Source organism: Neoarius graeffei, chromosome 28 (genome assembly GCF_027579695.1).
Source record: "Neoarius graeffei isolate fNeoGra1 chromosome 28, fNeoGra1.pri, whole genome shotgun sequence".
Lineage (NCBI taxonomy): Eukaryota > Metazoa > Chordata > Actinopteri > Siluriformes > Ariidae > Neoarius > Neoarius graeffei.
Genome location: NC_083596.1, coordinates 19,377,255 through 19,393,860, shown reverse-complemented (window position 1 = coordinate 19,393,860; position 16,606 = coordinate 19,377,255). Strand labels below are relative to the sequence as shown.

At 40.7% G+C, this 16,606-nt stretch overlaps 1 protein-coding gene across 4 annotated transcripts in view; it reads right to left on the bottom strand.

Annotated features, from left to right (window-relative positions):
- Nucleotides 1-16,606, bottom strand: part of p2rx1 (purinergic receptor P2X, ligand-gated ion channel, 1) — a 95,878-nt gene that overhangs the window by 25,338 nt on the left and 53,934 nt on the right. For 2 of the 4 annotated variants that reach the window (XM_060912856.1, XM_060912852.1), the window contains exons 3-5: nucleotides 7,952-8,023; nucleotides 5,876-5,948; nucleotides 2,056-2,115 (exon numbers count right to left, since the gene is read on the bottom strand). In XM_060912856.1, coding sequence (XP_060768839.1) covers nucleotides 2,056-2,115; nucleotides 5,876-5,948; nucleotides 7,952-8,023 — 205 coding nt within the window. The remainder of the gene's footprint in view (nucleotides 1-2,055; nucleotides 2,116-5,875; nucleotides 5,949-7,951; nucleotides 8,024-16,606) is intronic. The other 2 variants (XM_060912855.1, XM_060912853.1) reach the window with 2 other exon arrangements.

Genomic DNA, 16,606 nt, shown 5'->3' with positions numbered 1-16,606 from the left:
AGAATAATCTGGATGCTTCAGTATTAAACAACTACAGGCCAATATCAAATCTACCATTCATCGGGAAAATCCTTGAAAAAATTGTCTTCAATCAATTAACTGCCTTCTTGATATCAAACAGCTGTTTTGATAACTTTCAGTCAGGATTTCGTGCCAATCATAGCACTGAAACAGCACTGATTAAAGTTATAAATGACATACGTCTTAATACTGATGCAGGCAAAACATCGGTCCTGGTGTTATTGGACCTCAGTGCAGCTTTTGATACTGTTGATCACAACATACTGCTATATCGACTTGAACACTGGGTTGGGTTGACTGGTAAAGTTATCAATTGGTTAAAATCATACTTAAAAGATAGAAGCTTCTTTGTTACCATGGGAAATTGTACCTCAACATCAATGTCCTTGACCTGTGGTGTCCCCCAGGGGTCGATCCTTGGACCATTACTATTCAACCTTTATATACTCCCACTTGGACAAATTATCAAGAACAACTCAATTTTGTATCACTGCTATGCAGATGACACCCAAATTTATTTTGCTCCATCACCTAATGATTATGCCCCCCTGGAATGTCTCTACCAGTGTATCGATCAAATCAACAACTGGATGTCACAAAATTTTCTTCAGCTGAACACAGATAAAACAGAAGTAATTCTATTTGGGGAAAAAAGATGAAAGACTCAGGATTACCACTATTCTTGACACAAAGGGGATTAAAACAAAAGATATGGTTAAAAATCTTGGTGTTTTCATTGACAGTGAGCTAAACTTTGACAGTCACATGAAACCAATCACTAAATCGGCATTTTATCACCTAAAAAACATTTCCAAACTAAGAGGACTTATGTCAAAAAATGATCTGGAAAAACTTATACATGCCTTCATCTCTAGTAGGGTTGATTACTGCAATGGCCTTTTCACAGGCCTGCCAAAAAAGACCATCAAACGACTTCAGGTGATTCAAAATGCAGCGGCTAGGGTTCTCACACGAACAAAAAGAACAGAGCACATTACTCCAATTCTAAGGTCCCTTCACTGGCTTCCAGTAAGCTACAGAATTGACTTTAAAGCATTGCTGCTGGTGTACAAATCTCTAAATGGTACAGGGCCCAATTACCTCTCTGATATGTTGCAGCGGCCTAACCCAATCAGATCTACCAGATCGCTACAGCAAAATTTACTGGTAAAACCTGTTGTTAAAACAAAGTGTGGTGAAGCAGCTTTTAGCTACTATGCAGTACAGCTATGGAACCAACTGCCAGAGGACATTAAAAATGCTCCTGCTGTTGGCAGCTTCAAATCTAGACTAAAAACCAAGCTGTTCTCAGATGCTTTCTGCTGACTGATTAATATTGTCATCTTTACATGTTTTAAACTTTCTTAACTTTTACAGTCTCTGCATGTTTTAAACTTTACTTAACTTTTATTCTATTTTATTCTGCTGTTTTTTTTTACTGAACTTTTACTTCATTTTATTACTTTATTTCTACTATTGTTTAATTCTTATTTTTTTCTCTCTTCTTCCCCATTTATTTGATGTAATTTTATTTTCTATTGTTTACTGTTTTGCTTTTACTTCTGTAAAGCACATTGAACTGCCACTGTGTATGAAATGTGCTATATAAATAAACTTGCCTTGCCTTGCCTGTAGTGATTATATTATTTAATATGAGCTACACTGTGGATTGGTTTTAGCATGGGACATTCAGGCAATAACACTATTAGTAAATTCTCACCTGATCAATATTACTTAGTTGAACATGCAACATGAATTACACCCTTTAAGCTGATATTTTCTCATTTTAAGTCAAGTGAACTTCATTGTTTACACATGTGCATCATCAGTAGCTCCTAGTTTAAAAGCTGTTGGATGTTTGAACTATTTTTCCCCTTGTTTATGATATGATTTTTCAGACCACTTAAGTACCACCACTTTAACAAGTTAAGTAAGGTTTTTTTTTTTTTTTAAAGTTTGTTTGGAGTTTGTATTTCATGACCGTTTTAACATTCATTTCACTCAGTTTCGGTGAAGTGTGGTACTGCCACAAACCTCTCTCATTGCCTACTTCATCTTCAAACAGCTGAATGGTCGCGTCTGTCCTGTAGCGCTCTGTAAAGCAAGATTGTTTTATTTTACGAATAAATCTCATCTATTCGATTAGCTGACTGTGTTGAGATTAGGGTCTATTCAGGGATGTAGGGAAGGAGGGTAAGCACACACACATGCAGTTTACATGCCTTATTACTATGATACAGCATTTACTTACCGACCATATTTTAGTTTACACTTCCGTATTGTTCTGGGATTTTTTAAAAAAAGTAGTTGTCAACTGGTAAAATATATAATTTATCAACAGAATCAAATTAATGTCCTTAATAGTGGCCAAAGGATGAGGCCTCAGTGAGTTATAAAACTAAGGAGCACCTTTTTGGCAAGATTTCGTGTCAATCTTTTGCGTTTCATTTTTATTCTTTCTTTTTATTTTGTAATTTTCTGTTTCTCATTCAATTTATGCTCCAGTTTGGTCAACTTTTTAATGTGGGATGGGGAGAGAGGAATAAGAGTAAGGAGTGGTACATGAACAAAAAGAAAACCTTCAAGTGGTCATGTAATAATATCTAATAAGCCTGGATATTTTAGTCGAATTAAATCTCAGGGGAAACAATGAGTGTTCATTCCAATACCTATAATAGCACTGAAATACAGAAAGTTGCCAGAAAGAAAGTTGTTTCTGGTGGTTGTTTACACAGAAAGGTGGTGGTGATGATGATGATAAAGGTAATGATCTGGTCATGAGGACACCTTTGATAAATATGGTCTGTATCCTGATGTAAATATGACAAAGAGGATGAGCAATCTGTGGTTGAGATGTTTGCATACTGTGAATGTGTCTAAGCAATGAGCTGAACACATTTTCATAATTAGTCTTGGCTCAGGAACAAAGAGCCACCCTTTTCATGACCCAAACCATTAACTATAAATGTTCGTGAGCCTAAAATGGTTGTCGCAATCATGGGTATCTCCTGCTCAGACCACCAAAACCATAAGTGTTTGCATAAAGCAAGCTCAGAGTGAAGGAGAGCCTCACCAACCCGGAAGAAAGCACATGCAATCTCTAACATGGCCTAGATCTGTGTCTCTGTTAATGTAGCATTCAACCTGGGATCATATTATTACTCTGTCAGAAAAGGTCAAAACCAGTTTCAATACAGTTTACATATGTTTTCCAATGTGACATAATGCTGGATCATCAAGAAGAAACATGGAGGAAGATTATCTGAAAAATGAAGCGATAAGCACAGATTTTGAACTAAATCTCAGTGTCCTGGAGGCAGAGAAACTAAATATCTTTTTTTTTTTCTTTCAACATTGTGAATTTGGGGTTTGGAATGATGCAATATCTGGGTCGGGTGTGTAATGGCATACTAGTGTATATACTCTACCAAGGAAAGCTGAAATAGCCATGGTGTAATGATATGCTGTAGTCATATAGATGACCTACATGCACAAAGGACATATTTTTAAAGTTTAAATGTCTTTGTTGATGTTTTGTTCTTCATTATATATGCAAAACCATGATGTACTGAAAACAGTGACCTGAGTTATAACCATTGATGGCTGGTAGTGATATTCATTGGGGCAGCCATGGGCCCAAAGGGTCTCTGGTTCGATTCCCAGGACCGACAGGAATGAGCAGTACTTTCCCCTCCCTCTGTATCATGGCCGACATGCCCTTGAACAAAGCACTTAACCCCCAACTGCTCCATGGATGTTGTAGCATAGCTGCCCACTGCTCTGGGTATGTGTTTGTGCTCATTGCTCACCTGTGTGTGCATGTGCATGTTCACTGCTTCAGACGGGTTAAATGCAGAGGAGGAATTTTGCTGTGCTTGAGTGTACATGTGACACATAAAGGCTTCTTCAATGCGAGGGATAAAATATATCTACGCCCTCACTGGCTACTTTAGTAGCAACACCTGTACACCTGCTCATTCATGCAGTTATCTATTCAACCAATTTTGTGGCAGCAGAACAATGTAGGGCGGCACGGTGGTGTAGTGGTTAGCGCTGTCACCTCACAGCAAGAAGGTCCGGGTTCGAGCCCCGTGGCCGGCGAGGGCCTTTCTGTGAGGAGTTTGCATGTTCTCCCCGTGTCCACGTGGGTTTCCTCCGGGTGCTCCGGTTTCCCCCACAGTCCAAAGACATGCAGGTTAGGTTAACTGGTGGCTCTAAATTGACCGTAGGTGTGAATGTGAGTGTGAATGGTTGTCTGTGTCTGTCAGCCCTGTGATGACCTGGCGACTTGTCCAGGGTGTACCCCGCCTTTCGCCCGTAGTCAGCTGGGATAGGCTCCAGCTTGCCTGCGACCCTGTAGAACAGGATAAAGCAGCTACAGATAATGAGATGAGATGAGAACAATGTATAAAATTATGCATTAATGTTCCCATCAAACATCAGAATGTGGAAAATGATTTCATTGACAATGGCATGGTTGTTGATACAAGGCAAGTTGGTTTGAATGCTGATCTCCTGGCATTTTCACACGTTTCAATCTCTAATATTGACACAAAATGGTGTCCAAAAAACCCAACCCATCCAGTTACAGTAGTTTTGCAGACGGAAACACCTTGTTGTTGAGTGTGATCAGAGCAGAATGGCCAGACTGACAGGAAGCTGACATAGGTGACCAGATGGCTATGAAAACTCAACCAACCAATCTTTAGAACCAAGATGAGCAAAAAAAAAAAAAGGATTTTAAAGCACGTAACATTGAACCTTGAGACAGATCGGCAATAATGGCAGAATACCACGTAGGGTTTCCCTCCTGTCAGCAGGAATCAGAGTCTACAGTGGGCTCTGAAATAGGACGGCTGCCAATTGGGAAAAAATGTCATCTTGGATTGAACATTCCAGTCGCAGCTCTTGACTTATCTCGGCATGATTTTATGCATTGCACTCCTGCAACATGATTGCCTGATTGGATAACTGCATGAATGAGGTGTTCTTCATAAAGTATATCATATCGAACTCCACGATGAAAATATTAGGGTTGAGCAATGTGTTATGTCACGAGGTCTCATCAGTAAAAAGCACAATAAGAACAACATGCCACAAACTATTGCACAGATGTTTAAAGGCAGACAGAAAGCTCCATTTCATGTCAGGAATGTCCCACTGACTTCATGGTGTTTTTCCTCAGAATAACAAACATACTCAACAGAAAGGCTGTAACGCTTTCATTTAAACAAGAACAAACGAATGAATAAGCTTCTGTCATCTGTGCAATTTGTACTGTGTACTGTGACTGCATAAAGTCTGCTTTTTTAATTAAGAAATTCTAATGGGAAAAAAAATGGGTAAACAATCTACCTTATTCATGTTCATTACACCCATGTCTGAATTTCACATGCACCTTCTGAATCACTGCCGATGATGTGTTATGAAAGAAACAGCCCAATTACTGTACAGGGAGTCTGTCACTGTGTAATCGCCACCGTCACTGATGGGCTGTATGAATCTACAGCCTGGGCTAGAAAGAAATCAGCCCTAGCCATTGTGTACCATTGGTAAGGCTGTTGCATTTGTTTCCACAAAAGTCAGGAAACAGGATGTAATCTGATGTAGATGCCTAAAATGCAACATGCCTATTTATCTTTGTTATCCCATTTATACCAGTCTTCCTTGATTATAACACGATTTTATAGTCTAAATGAGTTATGAATGTTATAGAGTGTTAACGTTAATGATGATTTTCATGAATGCAGTCTTTTTCATAATAGCTTTAGTTGCTCTGCCACCAGGCCTTATTTTTTTCTGGAGCATGCAGGTGTCTCCTGAAAGGACTCTATAGTCTCGGTCTGAGTTTTACCATTTCCTCTACGTTTATATTGGCCCTTCTTGCAATCTGAATCCGTAGTGCAGTTGTTAGTTCCGTCCGGCAGCTGAAACACAGACACATTACTACTATTACAGTGACAACATAGACACTGTGGGAGTGCATGTGAGTGTACATGTGTGTGTAAAGGATTGGAAATGTCCAGATGTTGCACAGCTTCCCATAACATTTATTTGATTACCAAGGCATTACTATTCAAATGGGCTAAACACAATTTTGTATTGTTGAAACGACTGATGCAAATGTAACCTCCAAATGAACTTTTCATAACTTGTAAAAGGTAGTGCGTATAAATATTGGTATTGTATTCATCATTGGAATAACAAGAGACGTTTGTTTTCCCCAAGAGTTCTGCTCATAAGTATAGCTACAATTTCTTTAGATGTCATAGCAAAGGCTCTGATTTATAAGAATTATAAATAAATGTCTTGTTGATTTAAATTCATCGGCAGGAGTAATTTTAGGTGGAAAAGTATAAAATACAGTATACCCGAATGAAACTAATATTAGGCCAAGAGAATTTGTCATGGACCAGTAAGAACAAGTCCGGAGATGCTGATCATTTCTGAGTAACATCATGATTCAACGCATCACTGCTGTTCTCAACATGCCCCGTATGTCCCGTAATATTTGCCTAACAACTAATGCAGATCAACAAGACAGAACGACTTCCTCAACATGGCACACAATGCCATCAAGGTCTTACCTCGATATGATTTTTAGATTTCTTCATATCTCATGATCTCTTGCATTGGACAAATACTTATTCTGATTTACCAAAAATTCACAGATCAGACATTGTTTTATTGAAATTCCTAAGCAAGAAGGGAGAAAAGATGTAGCCATTAAACCTGACCACACAGCCCAACTGAGTCCTTACATTTCACCAAGCTTTATACATCTGCTTTACAGTGCCTTGTAAAAGTATTCACCCTCTTGAGCTTTTCCACATTTTCTGGTGTTACAACCTGGAATGGAAATTGACTTGATTGGGATTATATGTTTCAATGATTATATGGGATTATAGGGCGGCATGGTGTGGTGTAAGTGGTTAGCACTGTCACCTCACAGCAAGAAGGTCCTGGGTTTGAGCCCAGCAGCCGATGGGGGCCTTTCTGTGTGGAGTTTGCATGGTCTGTCCGGGTTTCCTCCGGGTGCTCCGGTTTCACCCGCGGTCCAAAGACATGCAGTTAGGTTAACATGGGATGGCACACATACACATGCACACATACGCAGAGGCTTTGCTCTCCTATGACGAACTAAATTTCATTGTACATTTGTGCAGTGTCAATAAAGGCATTCTATTCTATGTCATAAATCTACACAATATAGCATAATATTATTGAAGTGTGTGTGTGTGTGGTTTGCTGTGAAACTCTTAAAGTAGATCTGATGCAACCAGTTGCCATTAGAAGCCACATACAGTAATTAGTTGATTTGTGTGTAATTAAAGTGTCACAAGTTCTCAATACAAATACAACTGTTCCAGGAAGGCCAGACGTTGTTAAAGAACATACCAAAACAAACAGTAGACCAAGGAGCTATCAAAATAAGTTCAGGCAATCCCAAACACATCCTGTAATGCATCATTAAATCCATATTTAAAAAACAAACAAAAAAAGTGGAAAGAATAGTATTGCAACTCTGCCTAAAGGAGAGGTGACTAAAAATGAACTGGTAAGTAGGACAACTGAGGTGAAAGGGTGTGAATACTTATGCATTTTGTATGTGGAGATAACTTTGTAAAGTGCATTAAGAGGTTTCCACCCCACTTAAACATGAGCTGTTTAGTGTAGATTCATGATCTAGTATAATCCCAGTGACGTCCATTTCAGTTCCAGTTTGTAAGACTACAAAATATAGAAAAACACCACAAAAATTGTATATCATATGATATTGGTGTATTAGTGAGAGAGATGTTCATGGGCAGAGGGGACCAACAACCATGAAAATGGAAAGACAGGCAAATAAGGAGAGAAGAAGAGACCACAGATATAGCAGATGGTGAATCAGACCAAATATTTGAGAGAGAGAGTGTTGCCTCCATACCTCTGCGCATTTGCCTTGTGATTGTCCCACAGTCATGATGAAATTTGTCATTACGACAAAAGATGAGCCGCTCTTTAAATACAAAAGAAAAAAAAAGGTTTCAATCTCTTTAATGGTATGCTTTCAGTAGTTTGTTGATTTGAATCAAACTTGTGCCATTTGGTATAATATCATGAAAGTGTGTTGTTTTCGCTTACTTTTTGTTAATATCATATTAAAAGACAGCTCAGAGTCTGTAAGGATTCATAACCTGATATACTAGGAACTAATTTTGGTTTATAGTGCTGGAGTGGTCTAGTCGGTAACAGCAGTATAATTTCAATATCTGAATTACAACCCTGATTCCAAAAAAGTTGGGACCCTGTGTAAAATATAAATAAAAACTGATTGCAATGATTTGCAATTCCTTTTTGACGTATAACTGAATGCAATACAAAGACAAGATATTTAATGTTCAAACTGATAAACTTTATTGTATTTTGTAAATATACCCTCATTCTGAATTTTGATACCTGTAACACTCATCTCATTATCTCTATCCTGTTCTACAGGGTCGCAGGTAAGCTGGAGCCTATCCCATCCGACTACGGGCGAAAGGCGGGGTACACCCTGGACAAGTCGCCAGGTCATCACAGGGCTGACACATAGACACAGACAACCATTCACACTCTCATTCACACCTACGGTCAATTTAGAGAGTCACCAGTTAACCTAACCTGCATGTCTTTGGACTGTGGGGGAAACCGGAGCACCCGGAGGAAACCCACGCGGAGGACATGCAAACTCCGCACAGAAAGGCCCTCGCCGGCCACGGGGCTCGAACCCGGACTGTCTTGCTGTGAGGTGACAGTGCTAACCACTACACCACCGTGCCGCCCTATACCTGTAACACATTAAAAAAAAAAAGTTGGGGCGGGGCAAGTTTACCACTGTGTTACGTCACCTTCTCAGTTAACAATGTTCAGTAAGCATTTGGGATATGAGGACACTAACTGTTGAAGTTTTGAAAGTGAGATTCTTTCCCTTTCTTGCTTGACATACAATTTCATTTGCTCAACAGTCCGGGGTCTCAGTTGTCGTATTTTGCGTTTCATAACTTGCCACATGTATTCAAAGGGAGGCAGGCAAGCCAGTTTAGTACCCGCACTCTCTTACTATGAAGCCATGTTGTTGTAACACTTGCAGTATATAGCTTGGCATTGTCTTGCTGTAATAAGCAGGGATGTCCCTGAGAAAGATGTTGTCTGGATGGCAGCATATATTGCTCCAAAACCTGTATGTACCTTTCAGCATTAATGGTGCCTTCACAGATGTGGAAGTTACCCATACCATGGGTGCTAACGCAACACAATACCATCACAGATGCTTTTTATCTTTATGCTGGTAATAATCTGGATAGTCATTTTCCTCTTTAGCCTGGAGAACACAATGCCCATGATTTAAGACCATAGCACAATGTTCCACTTTGCATCAGTCCATCTCAGACGAGTTTGGGCCCAGAGAATATGGCTGTGTTTCTAGATGTTGCTGATGTATGGCCTTCACTTTGCATGGTAGATGCAGTGGTGAACTGTCCTTACTGACAACAGTTTTCCGAAGTGTTCCCGAGCCCATGTTATAATATCCTTTATACAATCCTGTCAGTTTTTAATGCAAGCAGCCTGAGGGATCAAAGGTCACAGGTGGTCAGTGTTGATTTTTGGCCTTGCTTCCTACATGCAGAGACTTCTCTGGATTCTCTGGCCCTTTTGATGATATTATGTCTCGTCTCATCTCATCTCATTATCTGTAGCCACTTTATCCTGTTCTACAGGGTCGCAGGCAAGCTGGAGCCTATCCCAGCTGACTATGGGCGAAAGGCGGGGTACACCCTGGACAAGTCGCCAGGTCATCACAGGGCTGACACATAGACACAGACAACCATTCACACTCACATTCACACCTACGGTCAATTTAGAGTCACCAGTTAACCTAACCTGCATGTCTTTGGACTGTGGGGGAAACCGGAGCACCCGGAGGAAACCCACGCGGACACGGGGAGAACATGCAAACTCTGCACAGAAAGGCCCTCGCCAGCCACGGGGCTCGAACCCGGACCTTCTTGCTGTGAGGCGACAGCGCTAACCACTACACCACCATGCCGCCCTATTATGGCTCAATGATCCATAAATCCTAATCCCTAAATTCCTTGCAATTACTGTATATGATCAGAAACGTTGTTCTTAAACTGTTGGACTATTTCCCCACACAGTTTTTCACAAAATGGTGACCCTCACCCCATGCTTGCTTGGGAACTCCCGAACTTTTCCAATGACTAATTAACCTGTTTACCTGTCAGATGTTCCAAACATGTGTTTTTGAGCATTCCACATCTTTCCCCATCTTTTGTTGCCCCTGTCCCACCTTTTTTGTAATGTGTTATAGGCATCAAATTCATAATGAGTGTATATTTACAAATAACAATAAAGTTTATATTTGAACATTAAATATCTCGTCTTTATATTGTATTCAATTGAATATAGGTTGAAAAGGATTTGCAAATCATTGTATTCTGTTTTTATTTGTTTTGCACAGTGTCCCAGCTTTTTTTTTGGAACTGGAATTGTAGTACGCATGTAAATGCTAGTGCTAGAACAGAAAAATACAAACAAGTATTATGCTAGGTATTGCCAATATGGTGTGGTATGACTATTGTATATATGAACCAAGGCACATAAATAGCTCTAAAGCTCATTACCTAGGCCCTAGAGTGTACAAGTGTCTTGAATTTGGTTCTTGCTTCAAGAAGTCAACTGAGAGTATTCTTATGGAGGACGTGATGTACTTATGAAGGAGGTTATAGACCAGGCAAACAGCAGCATTCTGAATGCTCTTTTGGAAATGTATGGTGCATGAAGGGAGACAAGCAAGAGGGTTGCAATAATGTAGTCTAGAAGTGATCACCCATGTATTATATTTTGAATAGTTAAAGCTTCTATATAGCATGGGTCCAAAGTCTTGGGTTAATTACCAAGAACTGTTTTAGATGATCAAGTACCAAAAATGTTGTCAAACATTATTTAATTTCCCCCCTTTTCATCCCCAGTTTGGTTACCAGCCAGTCCCCTATCATATGAAAGTGGCTGACCAGGGAAGGTCAAGACTAGCATGTGTTTCCTCCTAGACATATGAAGCCAACTAACCACATCTTTTTAAACTGATGCTTATGCTGCATCACAAGGCAGCATAATAATCCAAGGAAAGCACAATCTACTGTCTTTCTCAGACCAGATCTCACAGGTGCTCTGGCTAGTGATAGGCAAATCACTAGCTCATTCGTAAACAATCAGTTCAAATTGATGAAGTCAGTATCATGTGTTAGACATTATGAAATGGCAGCTTTCATTGTGATTTTAAGAGCATATAAATTGCATTACTACTTGAAAATATTTTGCATTTGTGTAAGAAGAGAATATTTAGTTATATTTAGATATCAGAATTTAGACCGAGGATTTCTAGAACAACTAAAACAATTGATTTGTGATAGATTTAAATAATATATTCATAAATATATGTGAAGTACCAGTCAAAAGTTTGGACACTCCTTCTAATTGAAATTTTTTTCTATAATAATAATAATAAGAGGCAGTGGGGTATGGCCTAGTTGGACTACGCGTGCCACGGGAAGATTAAAACACTCCCGCCCTCCACGAGTTTTGGGTGGCACCTTGGGCAAGTGACAGTAACCCCATGTCCCCCTTGTCAGGGTTACAACACCCATTTCCTAAAAACTGGTGAGAATTTCAAAGAGCAGGATACCGACTTGGTCATTGCCCAGGTCATCAAGGACCGCGTCAGGTGTTGGCATTCCTTGGCACCTGTCGAAAAATGGGCTACAGGATGCAGGACCTTGAGCTGGGCTTCCAGGACTGGGGGCTGCAGAGCCACTGGAACAACAACCACAGAGGCGAAAGGCGTGGACACTATCAGAAAACAAAGATGTGATGAGGTGTTATTTTGAGGCCAATCCTTCAGCACGAGGGTACCAGAAGTGATGTGCCAGCTATGGCTTAGCAAGTTTCCAGATTCCACGATCACTGAACAGAGACTTGCAGATCAGCATCGAGTAATTGTAAGAAACAACCTGTTGACATCATTAGAACTAGAAGAGCTTAAGGGCACCGTATTTGGTTCAGAAAATGATTCCCAAACTGATACAGAAATAACAGAATTGTCTGCAACAACAGAACACTCAGTACGGCCTAACAATCCTGAGATGCATTCCACGCAACCAGATGAATTAACCCCACTACAAGTGGAATTGAAAAGAAAGATTCTGCATCACATGCAGGAATCTGAACAGATGACATTGCCTAGCCTCAAACAAGCCCCAAGAAAATAAGTTGCTAAGCTTGTGGGAGAGGTTAATCAGATTGTTGGCACACTTTCAACAGCAACCATTAGGGAAACCAGTCAAGTCAACTTGATTGTCAAATATGCTATACATGCTCGACATACAGCACAGATGAAATTTCAGTCCTCTCTGATCCACGGTGCAAACAGGCAATGCAATAAATGATAATAGAATAACTAAAAAAGCCCAATATAAACAGTATAAACACTCTAGATAAGAAATAGACATAGACTAAACACTCAAGTGTGTGTGTGTGTGTGTATATATATATATATATATATATATATATATATATATATATATATGTGTGTGTGTGTGTGTATGTATGTATGTATGTGTGTATACACACACATATACATACATACGTATGTATGTATACACACACACACACATATATATATATATATATATATATATATATATATATATATATAAATAAATTGGAGCAAAAGGACATAAACAGTCAAGGGCACTTGAGGTATACCGTAGCAGGTAAACATGAAATAAGCAGTATAAACAATAAACTAATAGCTGTTAAGGTGAGGTAGTGCGGAATAGTGCAAATGAGCGAGGTAAAGTGAAATGTGCAGTCCCTGAGTTCAGTGTGCGAATGAATGTTGAGAGTATATGTGTGTGTGTGTGTGTGTGTGTGTGTGTGTTGGGGGGGCAGAACTGTGAGGGTGACATGATGTCAGATGCTGAAGGGGGGGCAGGGGGTGTGTGGGCAGAATCTGTGGCAGGGGGCAGAAGGGGGAGGAGGGGCAGAACAGGGAGGGAGTTGACCCTCCTGACTGCCTGGTGAAAGAAACTGTCCTTGAGCCTGCTGGTGTTGGCCCGGAGACTCCGCAGTCTCCTCCCCAACGGCAGCAGGCTGAAGAGGCTGTGAGATGGGTGGGTGGGGTCACCTGCAATCCAACCAACTGATGTATGCTGCTGCCACAATAATTACAGAAGAACTCTGCTATGAAGTGTGAAAACCAACAAGAAAAATGAGAGTCCCCTAAATAGAAAGTCAGACTCGAATCTAAAATCAAAACATGGTGTAGTGACATTAGTGCCCTAGAGCAGCTAAAGAACAGAAGGTTATAAAATGCAAAGAGAGAGACGATATTAATGAAATGATATCGATTGGATACCAGATCTATCGCAGAAGTATCAGAAGAACTCAAGCAGCGAGTGCTTGCAACTGCCAAAAAGATTAAGCGCTATGAAGCCCATAACAAGCAATATAGACAGGATTGCATTTTAAGACCAACCAAAAGCGATTCTATCAGGATCTGGAGGAAAGTGGTAACACCACCACTGAGATGCCTGACAAAAATGCCACAATAAAGTTCTGGGGCAACATTTGGAATTACCCGAATGTACACAACTAGAATGTGGAATGGATCAAGGATGTGGAATCTGAGTTGAGTGGAAATGAAATGCCTAACCTAAAGATTACAATCGAGATGCTGAAGAAGCAGGTGAAGAAGGTGTAAAGCTGGACAGCTCCGGGCAAGGATGAAGTACACGGTTACTGGTTAAAACATCTCACCAGCCTGCATGAGCGATTGGCACGGCAAATGAATTCTCTTCTTCAGAGTGACACCATCGAGGACTGGATGACAACAGGCAAGACTACAATGTTAATGAAGAACAAGGACAAAGTACCATACCAAGCAACTATCGTCCAATAACCTGCTTGCCCAGAACCTTCAAGCTTATGATAGCAATCATTGCCGATGCTCTCTAAAGTTACCTAGAAGAAAATGGGTTGATTCCTTGGGAGCAGAAAGGCAACTGTAGAAATTTCCGAGGCACAAAAGATCAGCTTCTCATCGACAAAATGATACTGTACTACAAAATGCCAAGCAGTGGAAGACAAACATATGAGTAATTTGAATAGATTACAAAAAGGCCTTTGGCTCCCTTCCACACAGATGGATAGTGAAATGCCTTGAAATGCTGGGTGTTAGTAGCAACATCAGACAATTCCTGAAGGTAGCAATGCAGTCATGGAATACATTACTGACAGTCAATAGACAATCACTGGGCCAGGTTCACATTCGTAGGGGGATAATCCAAGGGGACTCACCGCTGCTATTCATAGTATCCCTAATACCTATGTCGATCATCTTGAGAAAGATGTGTCTGGGATACCAGACTTCAAACTCTTCTGCAAAGATTTAACACTTATTGTATATGGATGACCTGAAACTCTACACCAAGACCAAAGCAGAATTGGATTCACTCACAAACAGTCAGAATATTCAGGAACGATATCTGCATGGAATTTGGCTTGGAAAAATGTGCATCCCTTACAGTCCATCGGGGAAGAGTCTTTGAGACTCAAGGCATAAACCTGCCAAACAGGCAGACTAGCAAAAGCTTGAAATTGGAGAAAAGCTACAAATATCTTGGTATCATCCAAGCTGAAGGCATCAAGCATGGCAAAAGAAAGAAGAACACCTGTGCTGAATACGTGAAGAGAGGAAGAAAGATCTTGAAATTCAAGCTCAGTGGTGGGAATAGCATTCAGGCCATCAACAATTGGGCAGTACCTGTGATCAGATATACTGCTGGGATAATGGACTGGACACAAGAACAGCTAGACAACATGGACCGTAAGACCAGGAAAATTACGACAGCCAACTGAGCCCTCCACCCACAGAGTGATGTGGACTGACTCTACTTGCTTAGAAATGAAGGTGGAAGAGGACTTCTGCAGGTGAGACAAACAGTTGAAGAGAAGATGCTAGCTCTCAGTGAATACTTAAGTAGCAGTTTAGAAAGTGCCCTGAAAGATGTAACCAAAGAGTTACCACTGAGAACAGAGGGCACAAAGAGTGACTACCGGAAGAAGGAACTGATGAACCGCAGAGAAAAATGGCAGAAGATCATCTTGCATGGGCAGTATCCTAGAGATACCAAAGGTAAAGTGGATGAGGCTAGGACCTGGAGCTGGCTGAAGGATGGAGAGTTGAAGAAAGAAACTGAAGGCTTGATACTTGCCGCTCAGGATCAAACTCTTAGAACAGATGTTATCAAGGCCTCGATTGATCACGCAAGTGACAATAGCAAGTGCCGATTGTGCAAGGAGAAAGAAGAAATGGTGGACCACATTATTAGCTCATGAAAAAAGATTGTACAGACAGACTACTTGGAAAGGCACAATAAGGTAGCATCAGTGTTACACTGGTCTCTATACATGAAGTCTAACATCCCGGTAGCAGAGAAATGGTGGGAGCACAAAGTCGAAAAGGTCCTTCAAACAGATGACGTCAAAATTCTATGGGACTTCAAGATCCAAACTGACAAGCACTTGACATCCAACATGCCTGACATCACTGTTATTGGGGAAAAAAGCAGGTGTGGTTTGTGGATGTGGCAATATTAGGAGATAGTAGAATTGAACTGAAAGAAATAGAGGCGATCACTAAATACCAAGATCTGAGAGTGGAGATTGAGAGACTATGGGAAAAGAAAGCCACGGTAGTGGCAGTTATGGTTGGAGCACTGGGAGCAATACCCAAAAACCTTGAAAAACATCTGAGGACATTGGAGCTCAACAAGATCACACCACAACAACTCCAGAAAGCAGCATTACTAGGAACTGCACACATCTTGAGCAAGTACCTCCAAAATTCATAGGTCCTTGGATAGGACTCAAACTTGGGGGTCCAAAACTGCCAGTCCAAGACACCCAGTGGACTGAGTTTAGCAGATAATAATAATAAGTAGTAGTTTAACTTGGATACAGTAGTGCCTTTCTCACACCCAAGGTCACTTTACAATAGATAAATAAATAGATAGATAGTCTACCAAAAGAGGTCAGGATGTAACTTCTGTGGTGTAGCTAGCCACAGTCCCACCAAAAGGCGCGCAAAAGTAAATCCCACACTGCTGGCACAGCCACCACGGTACCACTGGGCAACAGTGCTCGGAACACCAAGTCACGGATCCAGAAAGTGAGCACAGAAGCACCTCCGCACAGAGCGCTGGGCAACTCAGATGTTAAAGAGAACAACAAGCTCACTGCAGTCCACAGAGAGCAGACACATAGCGGACTGAGGCCATCACCCATAGTGGGCCAAGGGTGACGTCAAGGGCCAGAGGAAACTGATGTCCAAAACTGGGTCTGGAGCTCCGCCACAACCGGCAGATAAAACATTCAAACAAAGAACAAACATCAAACCATACACAAACAAATTTCATTTAATCCTGTAATCCTTGGTTTTTTGGGGGATAGAGATAATGGTGGAAGCCTTGAAGCAGGCTGA